Source organism: Anguilla rostrata, chromosome 4, assembly GCF_018555375.3.
Source record: "Anguilla rostrata isolate EN2019 chromosome 4, ASM1855537v3, whole genome shotgun sequence".
NCBI classification, from domain to species: domain Eukaryota; kingdom Metazoa; phylum Chordata; class Actinopteri; order Anguilliformes; family Anguillidae; genus Anguilla; species Anguilla rostrata.
The window spans coordinates 50,514,373-50,538,128 of NC_057936.1; the positions used below are offsets into that span (position 1 = coordinate 50,514,373).

The following is a 23,756-nucleotide window of genomic DNA, read 5'->3' on the forward strand; positions in this document are numbered from 1 at the left end:
TTCTGGTTTGAATGGAAAATGAATTAGAATTTCATTAATCTTGAATATGGGGTTTTGTATACATTTTGCCAATGGGATGTTCCCATCTGAAAGCCAAGACTTGGAAAGTAATTGTCTTGAAAGCCTTATTATGTAGCCAGATCAATCATTCTGCTCGTGTGTATTTTCTGTGGTTCTGTAAACATGAAAGGGGGAGGACTTAGATGCAGACATTTTTTCCAGTTTTCAAATGGTTGAAAAGTAGTCATCAGCAGTGGTCGCATAAACAAACATGATTTGATATTTAAACAGCTGCATTGGGATTTTAAAATGGAGCTAAATATTATCCTTATTGTTATTGTCCATAAGCTTCTGCCAGATGAAGGCCATGTTGGCAGGCTGCACTGATGGGAGAGAAGGATTAAAATGATGGTCTGCATTCATTTCCTTAAAAGATGTCTATCTTTTAAGTGCATTATACTCAAAACATGATGTTACAATGGGATATGCTCATTCTCTCCCTCTATTATTGGTATTTCTCTGTACACACACACAGACACGCATATAACTCTGTTAGTGGGGTTGAATAAATCCTAAATAACTGCTTAATTCTTCCTATTAAACCTCCAGTAAAATGATTCTCTCAGTGTCCTTTTACACTCTTGCTTAATTGAAACAGTTTTGAGATATCAATTGACTCATCAATTCAATACTTTGGTGTTGTTTGTTAGCCTTCAGTAATCACAGTTGAACGTAAACTTCAATCACAGGCTCCCAGCCCTTTACACCTGGTTAATGCGATTGGTTTTCTGGTGATTTAGGATTTGCTGATGTCACCACTGTAAACCTTTATTTTTGTGTCGGGAATTCTAATGGGTTTCACCTCAGCCCCAAAAAAGCTGTAACTGGAACATATTGTTTGAAGTTGGCTGTGTAATGAAATAACAGTATATCATTTGGCAGATACGTTGTGTAGTTGGAGGTACAAAGCATCTGTGATCTACAAACATAAGCATCTGTGATGAACATCTGTGATAAACAAAGCTTTAGTTGGATGGCATGGCGATACATATAGAGGCTTATTTCTACTGTGAGTATAGGAAGGGTACACGGTGCAGAATGAATTTAACATGGATAGTAATGGCATTGCCAAAAGGTGATTACATTTAAAAAATATGAAATGTCATTTAGCATTCTATGTTAACATTGGATTTACCTACTGTATGCACTGGTAAATATTTACCATATAGCAGTATCTCTGGATGTGTTGAATGGGTGTTACTAATTAGCCCAGTGATTAGCTAGCTTGCTAGCTACTATCAACACATTGGTTTTGTTCTTTAATTTTATCATGGGTTACTCTAGTGGAAGCTCAACTGAACATACATTTTACTGCTGCCTGTCTATACATTACTCTGCCTGCTTGCAGAATGCAGAGTTTGTTTTGGAAAATAGATGGGACTGAGTGACTCTAAATGTATCTAACTTTGCTCACACTCTGTTTGAGCTCTTTATGAGTCCTCAAAGCATTGAATGAAAATTTTAATGAAATGATTCATATTTTAATAAAATGATTCAAGTGCTGAGAGAGACGGTTCGGTAATTGCATTTTTCCGATTGCTGGAAGCCATGGGAACACAATGGTGAATCCGTAGGAAAGGAATGGCATGTGGCTTCATTAGGGACTTCAGCTGCTGTTATGCTGTAAATATGCAATGCCCTGCTGCATATTGTGGGTGCCTGTTCAAAAAAGCGATGGTAGCTCCATACCCTTCCTTCTGTTGGCTCCTTGTTGGCTGACTGTGTGACCCAGAGCTACAGAACTGAACATTTGTTTAAGACGGTTGAGAGAAGTGGGTTGTGAGAGGTGAATGTGTTCCTTCAACATATATTGTATGACTTGCAGAATATGTTGCAGTGTTTTTTTATTATCCATTAAGTGTGTATTTTCTAACCAAGAGCGATGTCAATTAATATGCATTTGTACATTCGTGGGCAATGCATAAGGGTGTATAATTTGAAGTAATGAGTATTTTTTAAGTGTCTGGGCCTTAACCGTCTCAGTTTTGCTGAAATGATAGCTGTATTAATTGTTATTGGCCCTAGGGCACTTCATGCTACTGATGTTTACCTGACTCGATTACGTTTAACACTAATGTGTATTACTAATGTACTAATGTGAATTTAGCTTAATGGGATAAAATGTGAAATAAGTGGAGTTATTTATATTCTACACAAGCTGACTGTGCAACCTTGAGCACTAAAGGCACATAACCGCCGAGTGTCAATCCCAGCTCAGTGTTTAATCAACATGTGAAACTTGAGTAATTAATAATTGTGCTCCGGGGACCGGCAGTGAGAAGCACTGTTCCGCAGCTCGGTTTGGCAGTGGAAGGCTGTCTGAGGATGCGGTGGTGTGCACGGCCATGTCAGCTGGCCATAAATGTGACTTGGACTTGTGCCCCTCCTGCACTGGGGTTCCCTGCTCATTGACCGTGTTGGACCTCACATTGCTTACACCCTGCAAAGGCCAGGCTCTGTCCACGGCCATCCAGCACAACTACCCCCTGAACAGCATAACTCACGACTGAGATAAAAAAAATGGGCCCTCCCTTTGAACTCTATAAATCTTTGTCACGTAAAATCATTTTTGAGATAAAACGAGCAATTTAAAAAAGTGAAAATTTTCATTTCATTTTAAAGGTACCATGCCTCAGTTATCTGTAATCTGTTAACTGTGCACATTCTGTCCATACTAAACATCATTAAACAGTAAAACTAAATAAAATTGAAAGGATGTCTTTAATCTGTGAGGTCATACTGTGGTATTTCAAAGTTCAGCTGCCTATGTTTAAATATAAATTGAGAGCGTATTTTATTTTTGTAGATAAATGTCCTGAGTTAAAAATATGTTTAGCTTAGTTCAGATATGCTCTTGGAGGGTAATGTTGTTGGCTGAAGACTTTATCAAGGTATGATTGCATTTCTTTGATTACATTGTCCATTTGAGGTTTAAAAATATTATTTTAACCTCATAGTTTTGCAGCATGGAATAGACCACTGCTTATGGGCCGTGATTACCAACAGATGGAGTGGCTTTGCTTGCTGAGGCTATCCCATGAATAATGGCTGTTCATGTGGATTTGTCATGCATTTTATCTGAGCTAAAGAATAACTGGCATCATATGACGTGAACCAGATTAAAATGTCACTTAACACTAAATGGTTTTAAGCAAGGAGCTTGAATACATGAATATTCTTACTCGGATATAATCAGATTTTTTACTCCCATTAATTTGCCATGCAAATAGTTGTTGCATATTTTATATATTCTTTCAATACATTAGTTATACTTAGAATTATGATTGCAGGATTCAGTAGTGGAAGTTCTTCATACATCACATTATATGGCTGGTCATGCCTCGGCAGATGCTTGTCTGAATACAAAAGACACAAAACTTTAGTATCAGTCTCAGCTGCATTTGTGAAACAACAGTCCACGGGCCTGGCTTGTGAATGGATTCGCACACTGCATTTGGTGGTTCCTGCCAAGAAAGCGCAGCGGGTTGGGGATGTTTGTGAAATCCCAGCACTGACCTGCCGTATTCAAATCCCACTGGGTTCATGGCAGAATGTGTGGACCGGTGCTGTGTCCCGAGGGAAATGCTATGGTATAAATCACTATGCAAAGCATTCGCTTTGTTTTTAGTGCGCAACAGCAAACCGGGGGCTGGCCAATGAAAAGAGAGAATGACGGTAAATCCATGGGAAGTGTGTTTATCAAATCAACTCTTCCGTGGCCCTCCGTATAATTTGACGGGCCTCGTTATGGCTTGGGGTTGCATATTGTAATTTGGAGACTGTTGGCTGAAACAAATTGCTGCTATACTTTTTGCTGTCAAAATGAGTTCTGAGTTGCAGACTTTCTTCTTCCTTTCAATTTGCAGTTTTTAGCATCATTTCTTACCACACACATTCTTAATAATAATACCACAGTGATGAAATTTTAGACTCTAAGCAATGTTAATAATGTTGATGCAAAACCTGTTATAATTCTTTACAAGCACTCGTGCATTTGAACTTTGCTGAGGCCCCTGCTGCTATAGTCAGCTTGTGGCTTTTTCTGAAATAGCTATTTGAAAAAAATATAATAAACTATAAAAAAAACCCTGAACATACACAGTAAAATGTTACCATATGTACTCTGTAAGAGTTGATTTAACACTGAACATTTGACAGTGTATGTACTGTATATCATTTGTTACATTACAGGGATTTAACAGATGCTCTTATCCAGAGTGACTTACGCAAGGTTTACACAGCATTATTTGTATTATTTGTATTTAAGACATGTTCAATCTGAAGAGAAATTCAGCAGTCCGAACTCAGCGCTCACATAAACTTTGGGGCTGCTGCAAGCTGGTTGGAAAATAAAGTCATTTGAAAAACACTTACTCATGATCAAGTTGTTTGACTTGGCAGAAACAAGTATACTCTGGGCACAGTTTGATACAGATCTGTTGGAAACAGGCATGTAGCTTTTTGTTTAATCTCCTAGGTTTTCTTAGCGGACAGGTTTTTTCCCACTGTGTTGTGGATTTTATGCAAAGCGCTATCAAGATGTTGGCAATGTTTCACAATTCAATGCTCTACATCAAGGTACTTTTAGCTATTTCTTCCCAGGGTCCAAATTCTTTTTGAAAATAGGACATATGGGCCAAATGTTTTCTCAGTTGTAAAAATTGTAAAACTTTGTATGAATAAAATGCATCTCAGTTTAAACAAAGCAGAAGCATTATTTAATTATGCATCACAATTACTTTTACATTTGTCAGTAGTGGCATATATGTTGACACTGTGCGGATGCAAACCTAGTCCCTTTCTGATAATGCATCAGAGCAATATATTTATTTTCTCAAAGAGCAAAGGGCCAAGAGCATTTCAGGCCACATTTGGTCCCAGCGCCAGTTGAATGGCCATGAACCATGTGAAGATTGCATGCTGCATAAAAACTGTCATTTTCAGGAAAATGTAGCAAACATTTTATGGTAGCGGCATAATTCATGCACCTCATACTGTTACGAACATGGCAAACCCTGAACAACAAACCAGTAGGGCACAGTCTAAATTAAAACGATTCTTTTTACTTTGGTTGTAACCTGTACTGTAAGTTACATGATGTAATTTTGGTTATTGTCTTCTTGGAGTATTGTTTAAATAGGCATAGGCATCTCTTACTGTAATTCCATGGGGGTTGTGACCTGTGTGAGGCCCTCATTCTTCTTGACAAAATCATAGCCATACCACGATGTTTCAAGGGAGCTTGTTTGTGATACGCTTCGAGCATTTTTCTAGGTTTCTTTGACCAAACTATTTGGAGCAATAAATACATTTGAAGACGGTCTGGGGAACTATAATTTTATCTCAAAACCAAACGGGAATATAAGCAGAATCTTCCCCATCATTCTTGAAGTGTTTTGGGTTAGCTGGGTACACACTGTTATTTATTCGAGTCACACGGTGTTCTTGATTTCCTTCATATAACCAATTGTTTCAAGGATGCAGACGCTGCACATCTTCTGAAAGTCACTCAGAGAATTAGCTCCCATGTCATGTTAATACTCTTTCAGTGTCCGCTTGGAATGTCCTTTTGTTACGACGCAAATGTTTCATGTTGACAAGACCTAGGTAAGCAGCTTCATTTGAATGGTGTTGTACCAAAATGGCTAGCCAAAACATGAGAAAACTACTAAAGGTTCACAGTGGAAATAGTCTGTTCCGCCCGTGTACTGTAAGGTTGCCGTTTTGCTTGTAAATCCATTGTATATAATTTCTACTTAACCTGACCATTCATTTCACTAATTCTAATTGTAATTCACATTTCTAATTGCTTGCGCCATTAGCCACTTAAATGCAACCATGTCTTTATCAAGTCAAAAGGGCATAGACATGCTATTTAGAGAACTATAGTATGTGTTTTGAATGAAAGCCTTAGCCTTGGATAATAAATCTCTAGCCAGTATTATCTAGCCTGTTTTAATTCCTTCATTTGATTTGGATGTTAAAAAAAAATAAAAAATAAAAAAATAAAAACCTGAACAGGAACTATATGCCCTGAAGATGCATATGGGAAAACAAATGTTCCTTACACTTGGGTGACAGTTCAGGAAAAAAAGAAGAAGAATATGGGGATTGAGAGTTTACGGCAGAGAAAAGCAGTTTTGCTGGAGGGGGAATTGAGTATTTTAAGGGCTGGCCTGGAACACTTCTGCTTTGAATATGATCCAAAATTATATACAGCGGATGAAACTGTCTCCATTTGAAAAAAGGTTAATAAATTGTGCTTGCTGAATAATTCAGGTTTTAGGAAATAAGATTATGGAGCCCATTAGACCAGGGCACATATAAATTATAATGTCAGTCCTCCGACTGGTGTCAGAGTTGATTGTGAAATATTAGAGAAATTGTCTTTTTTTTTTTTTTTTTGCTTTTTTGACATTACATTTCTTTTAATTAATACAAGGTTAGTCACATTGTTACTTGCAATCCCTTTACCCAAACCCCTGTTTTGTGAGCAGAGTGAAGTAGAAAACTCCAAATTGGGATTGAGTACAGGAATTTCATACATAACTCACTAAGAAATTGAATTTATGATCAATGTGGTGTGCTACATACAGAGTAGACAGCAGAGAAATGGAAATAACTGTTTAAATTTAAACGACTCAGACAGTAAAGGTGCCCACCATAAGTGAGCTGCCTATAGACAGTTGCAGACCTGGGTCAAATATGTATTTTTTTTTGGATTCAAATACTTTTCTGTGCTCTATTGATCTTGCCTGGTGTAATTGAGCCTGCGAATATGACCAGAATGTGGGGTTTGCACTTTTTGAGAGTATTTCATTGGTTCCAATACACCAGACAAGATCAGTGAAGTATAGAAAAGTATTTGAATCCAAAACAAATATGTATTTGAACCAGGTCTGGACAGGTGTGAGCCGTGGCTGTGCCATTTGCCACAGAAACGGGACACTGTGGACCATATTGCTCCAGGAATAGGTTCCTCAGATTACAACTGCATTTCTTCATTAGATACTACCGGCAAGACTTGTTATCATTGAGAGAAATTGCTCTCCTCTGATTGGTAGGAGCTGTCGTGTTGCATTGTGCTGCCTTGTATTTAAAGCAGCCACTGGCCCATGGGCGAGGGCATTGGGGGAAAACACAAGCTTCAGCTTCAGTGCTTTTGGTGCAGTTGCCTCCTCGCAACTCAAATGGCTCAATTACCAATTTTGCATTGGTTGTGAAAAAGAGAAAAAAATATATGTTTGTCAAACAAGCTCCGCCTTCTCAATGTGAAATCCTCTGTTAGGATTTATGTGGTTTGACTGCAGGCCCAACCTCTAAAACCAGGAAGGTTTTAAATTTGCTGTGCTCAGCAACTTCTTTGCTCCGTAGTCATATTAAAGGTCACTGGGTTTCCTCGGCTGAAATAGCATTTACTGACCTCTATTGATTTTCTGCTAAAGGGGGTAATATATACGGGTCAGTCAGGTTACCAGTCAAGCATGCATGCTTATGACCACAGCTTATACTGCCAAACTGTGTGGAACCACACCAGTGTGTCAGACTGTACTCTGCAGCTTACAGTACAGGTATTAATACATAACAGTGTTTCAGGCTGTACTCTACAACTTACAGTACAGGTATTAACCCATATCTGTGTATCAGGCTGTACTCTACAATTTACAGTACAGGTATTAACCCTTAGCTGTACATTAAACTGTAGCCATGTGGTTCACCTGTTGGCACAGAAAAGATTACCTTTCCTCACTCTCAGCTTTGTGTGACCCTGTGAGATGGTGAACCTCGGGTAAAGAACAGTAATTCCTGATTGTATATGCTTCACACACAGACAGAAATGAAAATGTAGCTCATTGCTAGTTTGTGCAGCTTGTCTATTTCTGTCCCTTTCATAAATGTGCATATGGAGTTCAGGTTCAACCTGTGTTTAGATATTGCTTCTTGTAGTTTGATGAATCGTGCTATTTTATGTGTTGTTTTCATTAAGAAGTAAATACTATAATCAGATGTGAGCTTATCAGCATCTTAGGACACGTTGTAGTCACACCACTCTGATGGATCTGGGTTTCTGTTTTGCTGGATCTCTATCGGGAAATCGAGCTGAAAAGAATGAAGAATCAATCAGCAGTGGCTGTTTTCTCAAACCTGTGGCTTTGGTTCCCAGTGGGGATTAGAAATATAAAAAAGCAATAGTGCACTTTGAGAACCGCAGTACGCCCTGTATCAATCCTTCTTGCAATCCGTGAGTTTAAAGTGCAGATTGAAATTGCACATCATAGTTAATAAGCTATTTATAATCCTGATATGCCTGATTGACTTACTGTTATTGTGAAAAATGCAATACAAATGAGATTGATGTTTGTGGATTACATTTTAATTTCGGTACAGGTTTAATAGATGGTCGTTGTGGCTCCTTCGGTGGGGTGAAAGTCTGATGAAAAAAGTTTTATTAAAACATGATTGCTGTACAATACCACATTAAGAGACAGCAGGGCACCTTGTACAGAGCTGAAAGGATAGACGGGGCTGTAAATGTTAGCAAATTGTTTGTCGCTAGCCTGCTCTTGACACCATTTTAGAAAGTTTACATTTGAAATATTCAGCAGATGCTGTTATCCAGAGAAACTTGCACTCATTACATTGCTGTTATGTACTGCCCATTTATTCAGCTAGATATTCAAGTTAAGTGCCTTCTTCATGGGTACAAAGGTAGTGCTCCTCCTACAGGCTCGGGTTTACAAGCCCAGTGTCCTTAACCTTTATGCTGCACCGCTACCAAAATGTCACGTGTATTGAACGCAAAGAGAGGGCCGGCCATAAAGGCGGGCTGGCTCCAGCAAACGGTCCCAGACTCAGACCCTGCGAGACCACGGGCTGCCTCAAACAGGGCTCCGGCCGAGAGGCGCGCATGGCCTGCGTGTGTACGAGGCTGAGGAGCCTTACGGTTAATTACCTTATTAACGACCTGCCGTCGGCTTCCAGACGTGGCCTGAAGCAGGCTCTCCTTAATTGATCCCGTTATTAATTCACTGTGAGGTGAGCTCGTCTGAAACACCCCCCCCCCATTAAAGAATGTGCCAGACGGAGGCACGGGCAGGAGGCCTGGGAGATGGAGGAGAGGAGCAGCGATGGAAGAGGCTGCCTACCAGGGCCGTGTAGAGGGCAGTCCCTCGGCCCGCAGCTCCCTGCCCCTGCGCTCACGCCTTGCATATTCAGGGTCTGGATCTCTGCCAGGCTGCGAGCGCGCTCCCTTAGCCGCAGACAAAACCGGCAGCGCTTATTTATTTATTTGTCTGCAGCCCTTAACATCCTGCCGCACACGAGCGCAGACGAAAGACAAGGTGAAACCTGGCTCTGCGCAGTATTAAGAATCGTCCCGCTTTGTGTTGCCCTCGGGGGCTCTGTAACGATGCTGTCAAGCCGGCACTCTGTGATTCACTGCTTCCCTGAGAGATGCGGAGCTGAGCGTAAATGCTTGTTTTGTGCGACGGAATATAATGTTCACGCGCCGTTGATCTGCAGAATATTTTGTGTCTCCGCGGCCCAAACGTGTAAACAAACATGCTTGCCTAATGCCTTCATATCTTGATTTTGAATGAACGGCATGCATCCACTCCGAGTATCTGAAGGATGCTTAATGAGATTAAACAATGCAATCGGTGGAGATAAAGGGCATCATTTGCATATCCTGCGTACGGCCAGTCACTGACCAAGCGGTTTAGTTCCGGTCGGTGTCGTTTCCCGGGAGCGTGAAATGTGTGTGAGAGAGGCAGTGTCTGCTCTCATTAAAACATAGATTACTCACGCAGACACCCAGGCTTAAGACAGCGGCAGCACAGAAACTATTTATATCAAACGCAGCTGTAAGGACAGGGTCCCCTGCCCTCCAGCCATGACAGGCAGCAATCTTCTCCACAGTGAACAGAGTAAGAAAGAATTCACGTAAAGCTAGAGTCCATAAAGCTGGTGTCATTTTTATATGTAAGTGTGCAATCTTTGAATTGACAAAGAATATAACCTTAAAGCAATAACAGTATTCCAAATCATACCAATCACAATGGATCCAACGCTGCAAAATTGACCAATGCATTTGTGTAATTAAAAGTACAATGTGGTACAGGGAGTACATAGTAAATCAGTTGTTTTCAAGTTATGATTCGACTGCATATTGCCTGTCCTCACTCCAAGATGATTGTCTTTTTCTTGTTCATGCTAGGTAGTCCGCCTGTATGTCCAATATTCCGTGTATGATGGGGTTTGGTGGGAAAGTTTCTTTAGGACAGAAAAGCGCACTGCGCTGTGCTTGCGGCTTGCTGTGCGTCATTAGCACACAGGGTTTTGTCAGCACAGGTAGTGAGAACAGCGGGCTCTGTGTGCTGGAGAGCTAGCAGCTGTGCCGTGTGGTGAGCGCAGGGCCGAGCAGAAAGTCTCTTTCTCTCCTCTCTGACTGTCACCTTCAGCTCTCTGCTAGAAGGTCCTTGAGAGATGAAATTGAATGGGGATGGCTGACGGACTGTCTGCCAGGCTTACCAAGTGGCAGCAAGGTCATGTGGAATTGGTGCGTCATAAAAAAAATAAAAAAATTGTATTCGTACCTTTCTGTGCTCATATGTTTTCTGCTGATTCAGGTCCATAAAAATGGCAATGCTTCTGCTGGGGTAAGAGATTTACCCAGGTGTGCCCAGCAGACTGTAAAGTGCGTCATCACATATACAGTAGACCCCCTTTTACACCTGCTATCAACATGCATCTCATATCCAGATTGTATCCAGATAGGATTTAGCCGGATTACATTTACACCTGGCATTGTGTTTCCACTGGCTGCATTGAGATCCAATCATGATCTGATCTCACTTCCTCCTACTCAAACAACTGCACACGCGACATCCTCCTTCTCGGTAGTGTGCGAGTCCTCTGCATAGATATTGTAACTAACTCATTGTAGGCTAACGATGATGCGTTATTTTTGCAATAAAAGAGGGTCCCTTGAAAGATAATAGTGGCCGTCCGTGACGCTATGTGAACACGTATTTTCTCTTATGTAGCTGTTGCATGTGGGTTGGAAACCTATTGCATTTACACTTGTGTTAAGTGTGGTTCACAATCGATCCTCACTGTGTCTTGTGTGAATTTACACCTGTATTTTTATGTGGTCCAGTGGTATCCGATTGCAGTCTAATCACCTGAGATGCATGTTAACACCAGGTGTAAAGGGTGTCAAAGTTATCCAGTTATAGCTTCCGCTCTTCACTTCCTGCTCATTCCTCATTGGTCCACTGCATTGCTTCCTCTCAGTGATACTCTGCTGCAGACACCCACGCCGCTGAGAGACGCTCCTCTCCTGTGCCCTTCCTCCTGCAGCCCTGTGTGGCCTGTTGCGAGCACTTCAGCCCCTGCTTTGCGGGCCAGTGTGTCAAAGGGAAAGTGAGAGGGCTCCAGCCGTCACGCTCCTTACGTAGACCTGGCTTGCACGATGATCGTTTTAAATGCAAATGATCATTGTGTGCAAAAATTCCCCCCGAAAGGAAAAGGAGGCTTGGCACAGAACGTTTGGTACAGAATGTGACAGCACAGAGTGATGTACTCCCCTTTGTGCGCTGCAGTTAAATCACCTCATTACCATATTTAGTGAGACTGACAGTTACTGTGCGGGGTGTCATCCTACACAGTGTATGCACCCATCACAGATGCCAAAGGCTTGGTAAACGCTGTGAATGCAGCCAGCGGCCTGAATTAGTGGAATATGTGCAAGTGCTGTGTTTGTGTGGTGCCCTTGAATGAGGTTTTTGTAGAGCAGGTTTTCAGTACACCGACAAGTTATGCAAGTCGCCCTAATGATATTTATTAAACATAAAATGTACATAGACCTCTTCCCTACAGTAATCGGCCATAGTGAATCTTCCTAGCTGGCACGAGGCCCGAAAGCCAGTGCTGGAGTGGGTAATGCCCCACTGTTCCACGGCTTTCCTGGGAGAATCCAAACTGCGCATCGCATCTGTGCTGCGCAAAGTCAAAGCTGTCATTTTCACTTTTATGTGCTTGAAACTTTTAGCGGCGTCCATAATTATCAGGCATAAAAATGCTTGTGGGGTTTTATAGCTTGAGAAAGTTAACTTCCGCCAATTCACGGTGCTATATTTTTGCTGATATAGACACAACCATTCTATCACGGCCTTTGCTGTGATGCATGCTCAAGGAGCATAAATGGATTCCTCAGTGCCTCTGACGTGCCACATCTAGGAATGCGGCTATCTGAGAGTCCTGGAAAGGAGGCCTCGGGTTTCAGCTGGTCCCAGGGACTGGAAAATGTGTCACATGTCCTGCACATCTCTTGAGGGAGAGCGAGCAGGAAGCATTTCTCCTCTGGCATCTTAATGGGCTCCTCCGGCCTTCCAGTCGTGCCCTTGGCATGCAGTCCAGTGCGGATTACGCACTTTGGCCTGGCAGGCGTTCCTCCCTCCGCAATGACAGAATTAGAATTCTCATCCTCTGCCTGAACACTGAGCTCTGCCGGTGCCTGACATTGCTTGTGTCAGCCCGGGCGGGGAAATCTGCTTGTTTTGCCAGGGTAGCATAGCGGTTTTCCGAATCTGCTTAATCCAACATTAGGAGTCAACTGGAGTTCATTCCGAAAGCTTGGCTTGTTCCCTTGTGCGTGGTTCAGCACCTGCGGTATTATGGGTCATGCAGGTTTTTTTTCCAGCCGAGTTAGCACAAACGTCTAAAATATCTGACCGCCATACATATTCCATATTTATATTTCGGTAACCAGGCTCATCCGACGGTTTTCTTCGTTTTCATTTTGACCTTTTTTGTGACGGAAGAATGGGTGGGTGGGGGAGGCCGGCGGGCATGATGCCATTATTATAGTTTCTCAAAAACCGGGTCACAGACTGTGAAAGGAAGAAACATTGAATAATGAACCTTTTGTGTGTCCGCAATGGAAAGCCTCCACTGCAGTGTCACAGGAAACAGAACTCTCTGTGACAGAGTGCAGCCCAGCAGATATTACTGAATGCAAGAGATTACCAGTGAATTAAGAAAAATGACAAGTAACTGTTCGCATGGGAAATGGCATGAATAATTATATACAGTTAGTTTGTCATTAATTTACATGAGAAATTCTTAAATATTGTAGCAATCATACTGAATTGTGAGCATCGATATAATAAAAATGGAATCCAGTGCTGTTTTGGGCTTTTCATTAAGTATTCTAGTGCATGGACCACCCCTGCTGTAATGTCATTATGGGAGGCCTGTGAACATTTTATTTCCTGTTAGAATACATTTGCATAATGCATCTTTAAAATTGTAGGATCACTAGAAAGGCACTTTTACATACAGTAATTTGTACAGGTCATAGATCAAACAGGGAATTTGTTTCAAATACAAGGTTACAAAACTGGAAGAATCGTAAAAAAACAACAACACAGTGGTAACACATTCAGTATTTTCCCCTGTTTTTTAACTAAGCTGATTTAGCAGCTTTGCAGATGTAAATAATTTTAAGTAAGGAAAAACAGCCCCGTGTCCTATGCTGCTAGCACACAGGTTCCTCTGCAGGGACTGTTAGCTTATCTCTCCCATGCTGTGTGTGCTTAGAACCTGAACTGTTATCTTACCTCTCCCATGCTGTGTGTGCTTAGAGCCTGCACTGTTAGATTACCTCTCCCATGCTGTGTGTGCTTAGAACTTGAACTGTTATCTTACCTCTCCCATGCTGTGTGTGCTTAGAACCTGCACTGTTAGCTTTCCTCTCCTATTCTGTTCGTGCTTAGAACCTGCACTGTTAGATTACCTCTCCCGTGCTGTGTGTGCTTAGAACCTGCACTGTTAGATTAAGTCTCCCATGCAGTATATGCCTAGTACCTGCACCGTTAGATTACCTCTCCCATGCTGCGTGTGCTTAGAACCTGCATTGTTAGGTTACATCTTCCATGGTACATGTGCTTAGAACCTGCACTGTTAGATTACCTCTCTCATGCTGTGCGTGCTTAGAGCCTGCACTGTTAGATTACCTCTCCCATGCTGTGTGTGCTTAGAGCCTGCACTGTTAGATTACCTCTCCCATTCTGTGTGTGCTTAGAACCTGAACTGTTAGTTACCTCTCCCATGCTGTGTGTGCTTAGAACCTGCACTGTTAGCTTTTCTCTCCTATGCTGTGCGTGCTTAGAACCTGCACTGTTTGATTACCTCTCCTGTGCTTTGTGTGCTTAGAACCTGCACTGTTAGATTAAGTCTCCCATGCAGTATATGCCTAGTACCTGCACCGTTAGATTACCTCTCCCATGCTGTGTGTGCTTAGAACCTGCATTGTTAGGTTACATCTTCCATGGTACATGTGCTTAGAACCTGCACTGTTAGTTTTCCTCTCCCATGCTGCATATGCTTAGAACCTGCACTGTTAGATTACCTCTCCCATATTTTGTGTACTTAGAACCTGCACTGTTAGTTACCTCTCCCATGCTGTGTGTGCTTAGAACCTGCACTGTTAGATTACCTCTCCTGTGCTTTGTGTGCTTAGAACCTGCACTGTTAGATTACCTCTCCCATGCAGTATATGCCTAGTACCTGCACCGTTAGATTACCTCTCCCATGCTGTGTGTGCTTAGAACCTGCATTGTTAGGTTACATCTTCCATGGTACATGTGCTTAGAATCTGCACTGTTATATTAACTCTCCCATGTTGTGTGTGCTTAGAACCTGCACTGTTAGATTACCTCTCCCATGCTGCGTATGCTTAGAACCTGCACTGTTAGATTACCTCTGCCATGCTGCATATGCGTAGAACCTGCACTGTTAGATTACCTCTCCTGTGCTTTGTGTGCTTAGAACCTGCACTGTTAGATTACTTCTCCTATGCTGCGTATGCTTAGAACCTGCACTGTTAGATTACCTTGGCCATGATGCATGTGCTTAGAACCTGCACTGTTAAATTACCTCTGCCATGCTGTGTGTGCTTAGAACCTGCACTGTTAGATTACCTCTCTCATGCTGTGCGTGCTTAGAACCTGCACTGTTAGATTACCTCTGCCATGCTGTGTGTGCTTAGAACCTGCACTGTTAGATTACCTCTCCCATGCTTTGTGTGCTTAGAATCTGCACTGTTAAGTTACCTCTCCCAAGCTGCTTAGAACTTGTATCTGTGTGCCCAGCAGCACTCTGACTGCTCTCTGTTTTACTCTAATAGGAAATGATGACCAAACTGATAACTGAGACCCCAGATCATCCTGTTCCTTTTCTCATCAATCACCTGCAGACTAAAGAGGGGAGCCCCAGCAAGCTGCAGAGAACTCTGCTGGGCTCTGCAGCTCTGTGGGCCCAGACCGGCTTAGCGGGTGAGTACACACGCACTGCTTCACACACTCTGCACAGCTTCATGCACTATGCACTGCTTCACACGTACTGCACTGCTTCATACACATTGCACATACATACACACATAAATGCACACATGCATGCACACGCACTAACACACACACACACACACACACACACTCAGGGTATGGCTCTCACATTGATATAACACGATCTGTAGATTGATCCCTGTGAGTTTTAATGGAAAGTTCATGATAAACTACTTGGCCAGTCAGCATTGTTTTGATTTGGCATAACTGCCCTTATGATCACTATATTAGTTATACTCTGGTGTAGCTCACATCACTGCAACACACAGCGAAGTTTCTGTGGTATCAGCTGAGCAGCGCATCAGCTGGGCATGTGATTTTGCTTCCCTTTCTGCTGTGCTCTCGTTCGGTCTGAGACGGTCTCCAGAGAGCAGAGCCTGAACCCTGCGTCTCACGCCGTTTGTCTCCGCAGAGAACAAAGGGACAAGGCGTGATTTCAGGGGGTACGAGAAGCCGTGGCAGATGCACCCCAAAAAGCCCAAAAAATCCAAGAGCGATCTGGCGGTGTCCAATATATCCCCGCCGTCGCCCGAATCAAAGTCACGTGAGTAGCTCTGCTGCGGTAACAAACACCTGTGCTTCCGGTGCAGACGTAGGCTGAATGCTCAGTTCTGAACTCAAGGGAGGGAAGTCACAGGACATTCAGCTGTAGCTTTGTGTGATTTGCACTTTATTTCACACCTGATCCCTGATTATATTTAAATTCTTTGCGTAATGCGGGTGGGGGAGATGGGGTAAAGGCTACAGTTAAGTGACGACTCAAATTCTGTTTAGTAATTACATGTCTGTTTTTTTTTAACAGTTTTTCTCAATTGTTTATGCACGTATATGTAACTATTCCTCATTCCTCAAGTTCTAAATACGAAACAAAAAAATACTATAAAGATTATAATGATTGTATAATGTGATCATACTCAAATATAAAACGGGCAAATACAATTGCAAAAATATTTTTTTTTTTTACTGATGGGTACTTAAAGCTTTCTACATAATAGAGAATAGGAATACTGTAAACATGTTTTCCATGTGAACACATTCATTTTATGAAAATCGTGCCAAAATAGAAAATTGTGCATACTACTTTGTAAAAGGTGTAGTTTAGAATTGCAGTCTGAGTGACAAGCAGGAAATGTGCTTGTACTGAAAAATTGCTATAGGGGTTTGGTACATGAGTTTCAGGTTCTGGTCACCGTGTCTCAAGTACCAGTGTGTACGCAAATGAGAAAAACTGTAAAGTCAGGTCTTTTTTCTGTCTTCAATGAATAATTGCTTAATGTGTAAGTATATGGTGTCCTTGTCATTGCAGATAAATAAATAATAAACTGATATGGAGTGAGTCACAGTACAATCCTGTGGCCTGTGCTGAAAACAGTGGAACGCTCAAGTGGTGGCTAATTTAAGGGATATGCACGATGCTATAAAGTATTCAGCATTACACTCTGTCACTGTCAGTGCTACTCCTTCTGCCTCAGCAATCTTAACAATCTGATTTAGAGGAGAATGGCCTAGGAGAAGAGAGACTTTCCATCACATCCCTGAATTGAGTTAGGAAAGTTTTGAGTTTGGGTTTTTTTGTTTTATGTACCTTTTGAAACAGATGACACAGAAGCTCAGCAAGGGGTGAGAAATACTGTGTTCCTCAGGAACATGACAGACCCTCTGGATTAATAAAACATTCTCTGAGCATTATACAGATACCTCAGCATTTAGGATTTCTCTATTGTAATATTTATTTGAATGATTCAAAGCAACGGCTTCTGATCCAGGGCCCCATCCAGACATCCCGGAGGCCGCCATCATAAGTAAAAAAGCGAAACATTTTGAAATATTTTCCCAAATCTATATATAGTCATTGCATGTCAAGTCTGGCCCGGGACCCCCTACAGTTCCTTCAAGGATCCCCAGTGGCCTGTGGACCCCCTGTTTAAAACAGGTTTTAAAGTACAAGGGTGAAATAAAAATTCATCACTGAATTTAAATGGGGCATGCGCACAATACCGCATGCTATTCTGTATACTGTAGCTTATACACAGTAGCTGTCGCTTGCTGACATCCATATCTGAGCACCACACAACATGGCATAATAGTAATAATAATAATAATATATTGCTCTTGAAATTACAAATATGAAACGTGTTATTTAATTGTACAAAAATCTTCCAAAAAGAAAATCATGATGTGCACATTTTAAACTCAACGGACGGCATTTCTTTCACTCATGCAGTCCAACACACCCATGATCTGATATGTATGCGGAACATGAAAGCCCGAACCTTCCACAGAATGCATTTTGACAGCATTAGCATGCTCTCCCTGTAGCATGACCCCAGGTAAATGTGAGGCCAGTACCACAGATCCCCGTGACTGTACATTTATTTTGATTAGCGCTTATTTTGACATGGCTTTTATTTTGAAGCCATTATGGGCTGCAGCGCGACTGTCCCTGGAGTCCCACGCCATGCTGCGAGTGCTGTAGTTTCAGTGGAGTCTCAGTGGACGCCCCTCTTTTGGCTTGCCTGAAATTACTTGTCCTCCAATGCACTTGGCACCGTGACAACGCTGAAATATTCACTTCAATTTCTTGCTGTCACGGTGCCAGGCAGACTTAGGGGAGGGGAGAAAAGCAAGGCTGCAGACTGCCGCAACATTGTCATCAGATTCTGTCCACCGCCTGTTAGCTTGAGTGCTGTTGCTTACCCTGTGGGTACGTGGAATCAGGGTAATGGGAGATGCTGGGTATATGCAGTATCGTCACTGAAAAATGTGTGAGTCAAGCTCACCAGGGTCAAAATGACTCGGGTCGAAAGAAAAAGGTTTTTTTCTTCCACTTATGTGTTGCACTTTGACTTGTATATAACAGTGCTTTCTTTTACCAGTAATGTAATAGCAGGACACATTTCAATTCTAACCGCATGTGAATTCACCAACCTATTTACCATTTATGTGACTGCTATCGCTGAGGAAATGTTCTTGCAAATAAGTGAAATGGTTTTGTATTTGCAGCACCAACCCACAAAGAAATAAATGACAAACAGAAGAGGTGATAAATAAATAAACAAATAAAAAAATAAATAAAAGGATGAAATGACTTTCCTTAAAGCACTTTCCAGGCTTTTTGACATGCTCTGAAAGATTTTGAGGACAGTGAATGAGAGCTGAGAGGAGGTGTTAAGTTGTTTGGTGCTCTGGATATTTTCAGTGCCAAGGTCAATAGAGCACCCTCCCTGGGACTGGAGAACCAGACCGGAGAGCCGGGACTTCGACGAGCTCAACCACATCCTCCAGGAGAGCAAGAAACTGGGCAAGGCCTTGGAGAACCTCTCCCGAAGTACGCATGCGTGTGCACACTCACACACACGCATGCACGCACACACACACACTCGCACTCGCACGCTCACATGCACACACACACACACACACTCACACGCCGCATGCACACACACACACACACACACACACACACACACACACACTCTCACTCACGCGCTCGCATGCACACACACACACACACACATACACGCATGCATGCACACACACACACTCACTCACGCGCTCGCATGCACACACACACACACACTCACACGTACGCATGCACATAAACTCTCACACGCATGCACACACTCACACGCACACATGCACACACACATTCACACGCACGCATGCATACACATACAAATATACTCGCACGCATGCACACACACACACTCACACGCATGGAAGCGTACACACACACTCGCACGCATGCACACACACTCTCACACGCACGCATACACACACACATGCACACGCATGCACACACACACACACACTCACTCACACGCATGCATGCACACACACACACTCACATTTCCATACACACATGCGCACGCACACAAAAATACACACAGACACACACACACACACACATATGTGTGCTCACACACACACACACACACACACACGCATGCATGCACACACACACTCACGCTCGCATTTCCATACACACATGCGCACGCACATACATGCACACAAAAACACACAAATACACACAAACACACACACACGCATATGTGTGCTCACACACACACACACACACACACACACACACACACACTCACACAAATAACCAGCTTACTGTGGTGAACTCACATCCATTAATCCTTGCAGTCACCTTCCTTCACACAGGCATCTGTCCTTTGGAACTAATATTTAAGTGTTTGTCATCTCAGTCCTCGAGGGCTCATTGACAAATCGAGTGTCAGATATCATTCTGTGTATTGCTGTGAATCTGGCCTCATCTCAGCATCCTCTTTGACAGTAAAATAGAAATAACATGCATTATCATGTGCATCATTAGAAATGTGAAATATGCATTGTTCATTAAGCATATGGTATTTTAATTGTAGTTTTTATTTCCTTTACTGGTCTGATATACACACGTCTCTGCTTAATTAACATTAGAGAGATGCCATTAATGAAATTCTGTACAGATGACCAGTGCATGCCCTTTAATGAAATTATCTTTTGTATGTCTGTTTGCAAATGTACTGTGCTGTAACACGGCAGGAAATGTTCTCTCTCTCTCTCTCTGCCTCTCTCTCTTTCTCTCTCTCTCTCTCTCCCTCTCTCCTCATGTCTTTCAGGTATTGCAGTTTCTGATGAGCTTGACCAGGTAAAATGCGTTTTATTGTGTTAAATGTGGTGTAAATGATTAGGTTAACTGTCTGTGTAAAGCAGCCCTCTGTCTCTCTGGTTGTGTTTGTTGAAGAGATCGTAAAGCTCTAATGAGGGTAATGGCCATGCTGTGCTGTGCTGTGCTGTGCTGTGCTGTGCTGTGGTAGTAGACACAGAAAGAGCTTTGAGAGTTTAGTGATTATAACATGTGAGAATGAGTAACATCCATGGCAAGTATCAAGCTTAACTGTAACTGTTAATCTGAATACAGAGTGATACGTATTTGTTATGTGAAAGGCAATGTGATTACAGGGTGTGGCTCACATATCTATAATTATTTGGTTCATGAAGCTCATTATTTGTCCTAAATAAAAAAAAAAGGAACCAGCACTGTGCTTATGAGGTGTCAGTGTGTGTTGGTAAGCAGAGGACAAGTCCATGTTTTGTCATTGCTTTCCTGACCAAACCACCAGAATATATTCATCTCCCAGGCCTAGCAATGCTAGTCATGAATGACTATGCTTGTTACAAGGCTATACTGACATCAAAAAAAAAAAAAAATTCTGCACAATGGGCCTAATTCACAAAACTTTTCATAAATTATTCTTACTTATGTTTTTTTTAAAAAATGTATCTACAAAAAACCAACATGGGATTCATGGCATATGTGCAGCTCTTTGTTTTTGTGCATATCTCAGGTATATGAGATTATGAATGCTGACTGTTTGTAACTTTTATGCCCAATCCCGTTGATGTAATTAGCATAAAGAAACAGCCATGAACAAATATAGATAAGAAAAAAAAAAGATGGATACCGAAATTCTGGTGTAAAGGCTCTTACACATCAAACATGATTCACATGTTTCGTGAATGAGGCCCAATGTATGCAATGCATATTTTCCATTGAATTCCGCGGGCGAAGGCTTTTAAGCTACCAGGATTTCAGTCTGGGTCTATGGCCTGGCCCTCAGCACATTTCCTGGAAGGGAGGATGCAATGAATAGCAAGCACTTTAACATGAAATCCATTTTTGAAACGGAATTCAATTCCCTTTTCCAGGGTGCTCTGCTTGAGCGGTGTATCCTTGCTCCTTTCCGTGGGGGTGTGTAAAACGTTAGGAAACATACGCTCCACCTGAACAGAATACTAAGCCACCTGCGTTTCCGCACGGCTACCCGCGGTGACTGTTGAGAACAGAAGGCCGTTTCAGTGCTTTTGCAAACTTCCAATTTATTTTTGTTAATTTGCTCATATTTGTATCCCAAAAAAATTGATAAATGTGTAATTTCGATCATTGTTTGGTTGCTGCTGCATTTCGTTCTATTCGGCCTGGATTCAATAAACATATGCCCTTACCTTTGAAACATGATTAGATTCACATTTTGTGCTTTTCTTCAACAGCCCGTTTGGCCAGTTCAGCAATCTTGAGGATTAACTTGACGAACTATGCTTGCACACCTGCTTCTAATTGCATGTCGGTATTGAGGACAAATGTTGATTGAGTCTGGGTCTTTAAATACCGTACAGTATGTGAAAGGCAAGGCTTTTCACTCCCATAATCCTCATGAGATATTGAAGGCGAGCTGAAGAAAGATAAGATCTGGCAGCATTCATTGCAATCACCAAGTGCTTAAATAAGTAGCTTTTGCTATCTGTTCATTTCAGTGAGCTACCACACTCCGACGCGCATTAGAATTATATTTAAGATATCAGTTTCTTCTTCTTCTTCACCTGCTCAGGTGTGATAGGATGCCCTACGGATTCACTCGGTTTACCGGGAGATTGCAGACTAATAAAAAAAAGTCCCGCTACAGGAGCCCTTGTGCTGGATTTCGGCTTTGCGACTAACTTTTCCCCAGACTTGCGTCACCTCTGTTTCACCCGCACCTGTTTATGACATGGAGGCGCGGCGCATTTCCGCTTGCAGCGGGGTTTTAGTTGGAAGCGCCGGCGGGAAACGAACGCGGTCCGACATCTAATGAAACCGCCCCTCTGAACTGAAAAGCAATCCTTTGAGCAAAGGGCTTTGTGAGGAACGGCATCCGTCATTGCGGCGCTCTGTCTGTCTGTCGGCGTGAAAGGCTTGTGATGCGCCTCGGTTTTGGTTCTGTTTGAAATTTGAATCCCCTTTTTTACATCATTTCATTTTATGTATCTGCGCGTGTGGCGCTGAGGTGGGAGGCTGGCGTTGTACATAGTTTATATGTACGGTTGTGTGCCGGTTGAGCCGAGCGTATGCAAATACGCCAGAATGTTACGCGCTCCCAAACGCTGAGGTGACATCGACTGACACGACCTTACGTTAAAGTTTAGCGGCTTTAATGAAAGCTTATTCGATGCTGTTGAAGTGGCAGTTTAACACCAGTGTGGAATGACAATAAGCAGGAAACAGGAGAGAATGCAGACGCAGAAAAGCCCGGGCGCTGCAGGAAGGCCTCGAGGCGCGGCGGGGAGAGGAGGCAGCGAGTCTCGCGGGAACGGAAGCGCTAGCGCTAGCGGGAGCGCCTGCCTGTCTGGCTGTGACGTCCTCAGAGCCTCGGCGCAGGCCTGAGGGACTGAGACGGGCGCGTGGCGGGCGCGTGGCGGGCGGGTGACAGGCGTAGCGACTGACGGGCGGGGTGGACTTCCGCAGGACCCCAGGGCGTACAACTCGTCCCTGATGCGGCCGCGGGTGATCGGGGAGTGGGTGGGCCGCCCCGAGGACGACGCCGACCCGCTGGCCGCCGAGATGCTCCAGCCGCCCGTCCCCAGGGCCAAGACCGAGGTGTGGAGCGAGGACAACAGCCCAGCCGGGAGGTGAGCGTGTGTGTGTGCGTGTGTGTGTGTGTGTGTGTGTGTGTGTGTGTGTGTGTGTGTGTGTGTGTGTGTGTGTGTGTGTGTGTGTGTGTGTGTGTGTGTGTGTGTGTGTGTGTGCACGTGTGTGTGCGTGTGTGTGTGTGTGTGTGTGTGTGTGTGTACACGTGTGTGTGTGTGTGTGTGTGGGTGTGTGTGTGTGTGTGTGTGTGTGTACAGTGTGTGTGGTGTGTGTGTGTGTGCATGTGTGTGTGTGTGTGTGTGGGGTGTGTGTGTGTGTGTGTGTGTGCACGTGTGTGTCGTGTGTGTGTGTGTCGTTGTGTGTGTGTGTGTGTGTGTGTGTGTGTGTGTGTGTGTGTGTGTGCAGTGTGTGTGTGTGTGTGTGTGTGTGCACGTGTGTGTGTGTGTGTGTGTGTGTGTCAGTGTGTGTGTGTGTGTGTGTGTGTTGGTGTGTGTGACACGTGTGTGTGTGTGTGTGTGTGTGTGTGTGTGTGTGGGTGTGTGTGTGTGTGTGTGTGCAGTGGGTGGTGTGTGTGTGTGTGTGTGTGTGTGTGTGTGTGTATGTGTGTGAGTGAGTGCGTGTGTGTGGGTGTGTGTATGTGTGTGTGCATGTGCGTGTGTGTGTATGTGTGTGTGTATGAAGCTGTGAGTCCCTGTGTTTGTGTGTGAACCAGGTGTGTGCATGAGCAAGCTTCAATTTAGTTTTTCAGTTTTTATTTGTGTAGTGCTTTTTACAGAATACTGTCACAAAGACATTTTACAGAGTACCAGAAGGGCAAATAACAGGTCTGAATCCCCAAATGGAAAGCACATGTTTGCATATGAATGCATGTATGTTTTCTC

General features: G+C 43.0%; 1 protein-coding gene across 8 annotated transcripts in view; it reads left to right on the forward strand.

Annotated features, from left to right (window-relative positions):
• Positions 1-23,756, forward strand: part of c4h8orf34 (chromosome 4 C8orf34 homolog) — an 84,429-nt gene that overhangs the window by 9,262 nt on the left and 51,411 nt on the right. For 6 of the 8 annotated variants that reach the window (XM_064333034.1, XM_064333029.1, XM_064333028.1 and 3 more), the window contains exons 2-6: positions 15,251-15,398; positions 15,880-16,011; positions 18,667-18,795; positions 20,090-20,118; positions 22,753-22,916. In XM_064333034.1, the coding sequence (XP_064189104.1) occupies positions 15,254-15,398; positions 15,880-16,011; positions 18,667-18,795; positions 20,090-20,118; positions 22,753-22,916 (599 nt within the window). In that variant the 5' untranslated portion in view covers positions 15,251-15,253. The remainder of the gene's footprint in view (positions 1-15,250; positions 15,399-15,879; positions 16,012-18,666; positions 18,796-20,089; positions 20,119-22,752; positions 22,917-23,756) is intronic. The other 2 variants (XM_064333035.1, XM_064333033.1) reach the window with 1 other exon arrangement.